This window comes from Gadus morhua, chromosome 13 (assembly GCF_902167405.1).
Source record: "Gadus morhua chromosome 13, gadMor3.0, whole genome shotgun sequence".
NCBI lineage: Eukaryota > Metazoa > Chordata > Actinopteri > Gadiformes > Gadidae > Gadus > Gadus morhua.
This window is the reverse complement of record NC_044060.1, coordinates 12,871,848-12,880,027: the sequence shown is the minus strand read 5'-3', so window position 1 is coordinate 12,880,027 and position 8,180 is coordinate 12,871,848. Positions and strand designations below refer to the sequence as shown.

Below are 8,180 nucleotides of genomic sequence, written 5' to 3'. Positions count from 1 at the left end.
GTTATTTCATAACCCTATGATTCTGAGGCCAATGCGCCACATTAATATCACTATTATCATGTTAGGGTAACTGAAGACGTTAGATAAAGTGTTACATTATGCATGAGACTCAAATACCACTTTGTTAGGAATCATATCTGTATATTGGTGAATAAAATGAAAAATGAAAAAAGTATGTAGAGAAAGTATATAGCATGCAGATTGAAGTATGATGATACAATACGAAATCACGTGATGCGATGTGATATTTTTAGGATGGGCCTGTCCATGTGAGCCCCTCAAACAATAGCTGCTGTTTCCCAGCATGCCTTGGGCCAGCTGTGTGAAGCCTGTCCCTCTATCTTTCCCTCCATCTTAGTTCCTTCTCCTCATGCTCCCTTTCCTCTTCCCTTTTTATTGCTTACTAGTTGTACAGAACACAATGAATAATGAATAAAGGATAGAAGTATTTTGTCATTGCTGTATCAGAAGTATGACACAACAATCAAATAGGGACTCACCTGATGCACGTTAACATGATGATGATGGCGAACACAAACGCGCGCACACACACACACACACACACACACACACACACACACACACACACACACACACACACACACACACACACACACACACACACACACACACACACACACACACACACACACACACACACACACACACACAAAAACACACGAGATTTGCCATTGAGTCACCAGTCAGACCTGATGTGCAGGAATGCTGAAAAACACAAAACACAGTTCCTCAAAGAATTAAAAATAACCACATGCTGATAATCAGGCATTGACTCATACCAACCATTAAATACAAAGCATATACTTGAATGATTATTGATTAATTAATACATTTTATGAAGAATCATTTTATTTACAGTGAGATCACCAGTACATGAAAGCTGATTTAAAGCATGCCAACAACACACAGTATTTTCGACCCGAGGCGCTCTAGGACCCTGTGATGTGATAGGTGTAGCCAGGATATCCCTCATGCCTTGGGGAAACCACAGCGCATGCGTAAACTGTAGACTCAGCAACAGACACACATACATCCAGTGCGTGTGAATGTGAATGAGGTTCGGTAAAACACACGACAACGTTGTACCTGTTTAAAGCGTTCGAGGACGGCGTAAAACCACCGACCAAGTAACCGGATACGTCGACGAGTAATTATATTGACGGAAGTTGGAAAGAAAACTATTTAAAAGTTAAAATACAGCTTAAGTGGACTCCGAAGAAGTGATTCTGTGAGTCTGTGTTTGGAGCGGTGGTGGCAGATTCGAGATGACAACGATGAAGAATCGGGATTAATACCAAGCAGGATCTTAAGAAGATGAGAATAATACTATCTGCACATTAGTGAACAGCCGGTAAGCCACCTATTTGAAGCGGTCGGTGACCGGGGATGGCTTGATCCCTCCTACACGACCCGTTTTGGGTGAACGCTCATAACGCACTCATGTTCCAGTGGAAGAGAAAGAAAGTTTGCTGCGCTTGACTTGGATATCGTTTTTTATTGCGCTGAACATACACAGCCCTATTTGTTTGTATCATAACAGTAGGCGAGAACACCTGTTTTTGGTGCTTGGAGACTTTTTCCCACCATGTCTAAACCGGGGATAAAGAAAAGCCACTGGACCTCCAGGGTGAGGGAGTGCGCGTTGGTGAAGGATGCCCGCGGGGAGCTCGGCGTGCCCCTCCTCGGGGGCGCAGAGAACGGGGAGTTTGCGACCATCGGACGACTGGACCAGGACGTCGTGGTTTACCACACTGGGAAACTAATCGAAGGGGAGTTGCTACTGGAGGTGGAGAACCTGTCCATATCCGGATTGCCTTTGTACGACCTGCACACCGTGATAAAAAATTGTAAAGGTCCCGTCAGGCTGAAAACTGTCAGTCAAGGTAAGACGTGAATCAGGAGACACAAGCACACCTCTGTCTCCATTACACCTGATTCTCCCTTTTTGAAAAGTAATTTGGATTATGTCATGTCATTTTTGAAATACAAACATTTAAGTATGCCAACTCATGGTTTTGATGCTGAATACCAGTATTAGGGACCTAGGTTAAAAGGATTAGGCAGACGCTTCTTTACAGTGCCCAGACTCAGACTAGACTAGCAGTCAAGTGATGATACTGTGTAGCCAGGTAATGAGTTGTATCCGTTTCCGTAAGTCCCCGATATGTTGTTGTTGTTGCTGTCGTCATCGTTGGGTTTTATCCCAGTGGAAAACTAATGGATAACAGGTTCTCGTCACTGTGGTCAGACTGTGCAGTTCATGGTCAGCTTTGCTCGGCACGGTCTTGCGGTTGGACACTGAAGTGCCTGACAGACACCCAGCGTGACAGGCAGGCTGCCGGGGCCGATGGGACGCAGCTGGGTCCTCAGCCATGCTTTACTTCAGGATCCACGGTGGTACTGGCAGATAGAACAGTTTCTCTTCTAGGTCAGTTTCACACATCTCTAAGCATGTGAAGCTCAGCTGGCTGAGACAAGATCCGGGACATTTTCTAAGCACTATCAAAGCTCTGAATGTATTTTGATCATCCTATTAAATATTTATGGATAAATCATGATGCAGAAACTATGGGAAGTAGGCCTTATCAGTTACCTTTCTTGATTTCCTTCAATGGTGCTCTTCCTTCTTCTCCACTTTACAATGAGTCTAGACACTGAGTTAAACTAATTCAGTCTGGGATAATCCGTAGCCTGGAGGGCCTACTATGGTTTTACCAGGATCGACTTGGCGCCTTTCCAGGCTTTTCCTTAGGACATATTTTCCTGGGTGACATTATCAAGGTGTGATGAGCCGCTCCATGATTAGATCCCATTTCAATTGTTTGAGTAATTAATGCTGACTGGGAGTTCCCCGCTCTAGCCCCCCCCCCCCCCCCCCCCAACCCTAATTGGGAAAAAATGCTCTGCAAATTCGAGCCATCTGTACAATCATAGTGGCCAAATTTCTACCGTGGCATCGTCTTTTCTTCAGACCTAATGAAGCCGGCTAAGGCGATTTATTGGCACAATGAATGGTTAGTCACTGCGATTCTGTAGACCGCCAGCTTGAGACAGAGCGTTGAAAAGTGTCCAGTCAGAGGTTTTTGATACTCCCCCAGTGAAGGTAGCAGACTCCATCTCTCTCCTCACCCACTTAAATGCTAGGGAGCAACAGGAAGAGAAAGGAGGGGATAATATTCATATCGGTATCAAAAAAAAGATGATTTTTTTCCAGAATTCACAGATTCTCGCCATCTTTTTTCCTCACAGACAGACAGACAGACAGAGGAATTTGTTGTATCACACAGACAGAGATTTGTTGTATTACACAGATAAGAGTCTCTCACCGATACTCTCCCACTGATAGTAATGTTTGCATATGGTTTCAGTGGGACTGGCATAGACAAATCAGTCCATGTTCTGGTTCCCACACCTGCGCATAGGACCAGCTGTCTGGTATGGACCTCAACACACTTTTATTTACAAACAAAATGGATTGATGAAAATATTCAACTGAGTAACTCGAGTCTGAATGGACCGTTGGCGTCAGTCTTCAGAAGTATCCTTATGCCCAAAAGGTTTACTGACTAACTTAATCACTCGCTGACTACACAAACATTCAACTTCTCCAGAATGACGTGATGTTGGGCTGCTTCTTGCCCCTTCTAGTCCTCCGTCTGTCTGCCCTCATCAGAAGAGTTATCAGCCTAGTGGGGATTCAGTCTTTTTTCAATTTGTTGCAGCAGTGCATCATGGTGATTAACAATGACGTGACTGGGTATACTGGCTCTACTTTTCCGGAGTTGTTTTATTTGCATACGGTAGCAATAGTAGCTGACCGGTCCCTACCCCTTTTAAATGAACCGCACTGTGTTTACTCTGGGCCGCTGGGTTTACACGTTTTTCTGCGTGTCTGCATCTTTGTGATGTGTATAGTTTGATTCTGCCTGTGTGTGTGTGTGTGTGTTGGATTTTTGTTTATCTGTGTCTTTTTGCGTGTATGGGGTTGTGGTTCCTGGCTTGCATGCATGTGGAAGTGTTTATTTCCCTCCCTCTCTGCAGGAAGTCAGACAAGCCTCTTTCCTCCTCCACCTTTGCGTTGTGTCGGAGCTCACAGCAGCTCTGCTTCCTCTCCTCCGCACGGCTCCAGGGGAACTCTGCTCTTCATTTTACGTGTGGAAAGTGTGTGTTTTTCTGTGTGTGTGTGTGTGTAAACAGGATGGATGAAATGTACGTTTATTTACTTTCTATTTCCATAGTTTTCAAGGCCATGCCCTGAAGTGACTTGGAGTGATTTATTGATGCATTATGAGTTTATTTCGTGCTCCCCATTTGGGGATCCCCCAGGGCCAGAGGAGAACGAAACAAAACATACTTGGTTTCCCCAGGAACTATCTGGCGTGTCCGGTGAGACAATTTTGTGTGTCCCCAGAAAATATCAGCGTTTCCCCCAGAAACTGACTGGTATGCCCCCAGAAAATAACTAATTTGTCGCATGATAGTATCTGAATTTCCCCCAGAAACAATCTGGTGTGGGCCCAGAAACGATCTGGAGCGTCCCCAGCAACAATCTGGTGTATCCCAATTAACCATCCTGGTTTGGGCCTAGAAACTATCTTGGGTGCATTGGACACTATTAAAGTGGGACTCGTCAATTTTGGTTCTTGTGAGGAATGCTTGTCTAGTCTATCTGTTAATCTTCAGTCAGCTACAATAACAAGAACAAAGCTGACTTATTTATGGCCTATACTCAAGAAGTGGAGAAGTAGGGACATCCTTGTTCCATTTCCTTTCATTGTTAAAGTCCTGTTGTCCTTCCTTCATATCGCTTTATTAATAGAACAAACTGCAGTCTCTGACTTTATAGACTAGATTTTATAATTACAAACAACTCAACAGTTTTTGAAATATTCGGATGGAATTTGATACATCACCTCCTTATTTTTTAAAGAAGGAGTGAGCTTTGCGTTTACACAGAAGATGGCATTACCTACAACCATACCGGGCCCGTCTCACACTGCCTCGTCCTTCTGGGCACAGACTGAAGCTGGTGTGTGTGTGTGTGTGTGTGTGTGTGTGTGTGTGTGTGTGTGTGTGTGTGTGTGTGTGTGTGTGTGTGTGTGTGTGTGTGTGTGTGTGTGTGTGTGTGTGTGTAGTATTGGTGTATGTTTGAAGTATTGGTGTGTGTGTTTGGGTCTGTGAACGATATGAAGTGGAGCCGGGCCCCCGATGAAGTCACGCCGAGACACACTTATGCCTTTGGCGGGCACCCTGGAAGTAGGGCGATGGCATTGGGAGAGACTAAGGATATATAAGGAAACGTTAAGAACAGGCCTAGTTGCAGGGCAGCGCTTTTTTTTTTTTAACAAAAGGTCTGCTTCGACCCTGTCTATTATGGAGTTCTGGATCTCAAATGAAGACTTCTGCTTCCTAACTACCGGATACGGCTTAAGAGCTCATAGCATTATTTTGAGGATCATTTGTGGACATTAAAACGATTTGTCGGCGCTCCTCAACCAGTGAAGACTGTATCCTCTGGGTTGTGCTACACAAGGCTGAACTGTAAAGGAAACTGGATGCCGTGTGTTTTGGTTCCTGTTGAGTAGGATTTCTACCTAACCCCATTGCTTCCCCTCCACTGATTGGTCAAACTTAAAGCCAATCACGGTTGTTCATCAACTGATTTCCCCTGATGTCATTGCATCGCACAAATCAAAACAAACTGAAAACAAAGTGGTTGTGGTTCTCTGGGGACCTGAACCAGGCTAATTATCACCCTGGCTCTGAGGAACTCGTCATCATCCTCTTGTGCTTTTTAGTCACGGTCTGGCTCTCTAGTCTGATAACACAAATCCCATTAAGTTGAGTCCATCGCCTACGAAGAATGTGAAGATATGTTTGGGGTTTTGCGGGCCGTATTGTCCTGATTTAAGAGGATTTAGAGGATGAGTCTATTGTCTGCCGGTACATGCACAGAATTCATCAGCTCCACACACACACACACACACACACACACACACACACACACACACACACACACACACACACACACACACACACACACACACACACACACACACACACACACACACACACACCCTTGTGACACTTGCTCGCTCTGCCATTCAAAGGGCTCGATGAGTGACCTGTTGGTGACTTGGCGGGCGGTTATGGATGACAGCCCCACAAAGAGTTGTAGAGTGTATTGTGTGGTTGTGGTGGCCACCGGGGGAGTTGGGGTGGTGTGCATAGAATCTAGGAAAGGAGTGGACTTGAATATAATTAATACAGATAGTGTCATATTGTGTAAGTGCTTATATCTAATTAATGAGCATCCCTTCAGATGAAGTAAAAACATATTTTTTTTGTACAGGAATAGTTTTCCTGACTGTGTTGCATATCTGGCATGTTGTTAGCACAAATGCCGGTAGTAGGCCTATACTTTACATTCTATTTGCGGCTAATAACCTTTTTTTTTTTTTTTTTAATAACCTCATATTTTTACGAGCCAGACTTCCTGTATGCGTGTGGCATCATTATTTTGCACAATGCCTTTTTCACAATGGCTCTACATGTCATTACCTCCATGGTGGCCATCTGGAAATATAGGTGGATGTGGTCAAGATCAGCGGTGGAGCGCCTCGGATTGAGAAAGCATGTGTTGCTCAAAACTGCTTCTGGAAACGGCCGTACCAGCGAACGGCTTCAGTCATCGCATGATGATACCTGGCATGGCATCATCAGCTTTGTAGGTGTGTTGTACTTCCATCATGCAGTATTAGAAACCCACCTAAAACAACATCGCCCAGAAGTACGTCATATACCTCCCCAATTCCCATTGTGTGCTCTCTGTATCTGTAACATGATCTGTGTCACTGTAATACCCTTTATACACCCACATTTGATTGATATGCAGGTTTAGTAAACACAGTGATATTGGTTTTCCTATTATGCCAATGGCTGTACATTTGGGGCCTTTGATCTTCTTTGCTTTTGGCTCTATCAAATGTTGGACTGAGAGCAGGGCATGTGGGCGAACTGCTTCATCAACGCAGTAATCAACACTATAATGGAGGTGGAGATCCCAGGACTGGCTGGAACAGACAACACTTAAATGTTTAATTTTTTTTATGTTTTACTAATGGGTTGTTGGGGTTGTGTTCAAGCACGTTTCCCACTATGGGTAGAATGTAGAAGTGTGTGTGTGTGTGTGTGTGTGTGTGTGTGTGTGTGTTCGTGTTCGTGTGCGTGTGCGCCCACAGAGGTTGAACAGTGGAACAGCTGAGCATACGAAGGTCAGTTCTGATATTAAAAGGAACAAAAGGCTTCGACTCCCTCCCCTCTTTCTCTCTTTTCCTCTCTTTGTTTTTTTAAATCAATCTGTTCACTCGTCTCCTTTGCTCCAGTTCAGTAATGAGCTGCAGGCCTCAATTAACAGATAGTGGGGGTGAAAATGAAAAGTCAGCTGAGTGATCTTAATTGGACCGGTGGTGACTAATTAGCCGAGACAGGAAAAGTAATCTGGTGATGCATCAGTCTTGTTGGCGGCCATCTTCTCACGTCCTCATTGTTTAGGCAGTTGGATAATGTTGGCGCCTATTCTTCTGATCCGTGTGACCAGTGTGACACCCCCCCCCCCCCCCCCACATGCATTGCTATGCTGCATTGTTATCATTCTCAACACTTTAGTTTTTTTATTTTTGGAGCACAAAGAGCCTAAACCTTTTGATTCAAACGAAGCGAACGAATGCTACTGGTGATGCTTAAACTGTTCACCCTTAGCTCCCGTCAAATTCTACCCTTCGTTTCAAACAGGATGTAATCTGGTTAACTTCTGGACGTGTCCTATTCACATGGTTCGGAAAATGTTAAGATATACAGAGATTTAAATTTAAAGCCATTAACTTTTTAATTTATTTTGTACCGTCAAGGTCTTTTTACTTTCTTTTCCAACAATCAAGAAACAAGCATTCAGGTATACTTCCAGATATTTTCCCCCTCCCCATATCCCCGCTCCAACAGAACCATACCCCTCTTGCACCATCGTTTCAGCATTCAATAATCGATTTACCTCCTTTTTGTTGTGGTGCCGTCTTTTATTCATGTACCCATCTTCGCTCTGCACCCTGTCTGGATCCGTTCACAGTGGATTTGACATGCTGTTGTTGACTCACTCTCCA

The 8,180-nt window shown here is 44.3% G+C and overlaps 1 protein-coding gene across 12 annotated transcripts in view; it reads left to right on the top strand.

Annotated features, from left to right (window-relative positions):
- The first annotated feature begins 1,020 nt into the window (after window positions 1-1,020).
- magi1b (membrane associated guanylate kinase, WW and PDZ domain containing 1b) overlaps window positions 1,021-8,180 on the top strand; it is a 107,074-nt gene continuing 99,914 nt past the window's right edge. For 7 of the 12 annotated variants that reach the window (XM_030374122.1, XM_030374125.1, XM_030374119.1 and 4 more), the window contains exon 1: window positions 1,024-1,904. In XM_030374122.1, the coding sequence (XP_030229982.1) occupies window positions 1,607-1,904 (298 nt within the window). In that variant the 5' untranslated portion in view covers window positions 1,024-1,606. Of the gene's footprint in view, window positions 1,905-8,180 lie in introns of all 12 variants that reach the window. The other 5 variants (XM_030374129.1, XM_030374128.1, XM_030374132.1 and 2 more) reach the window with 2 other exon arrangements.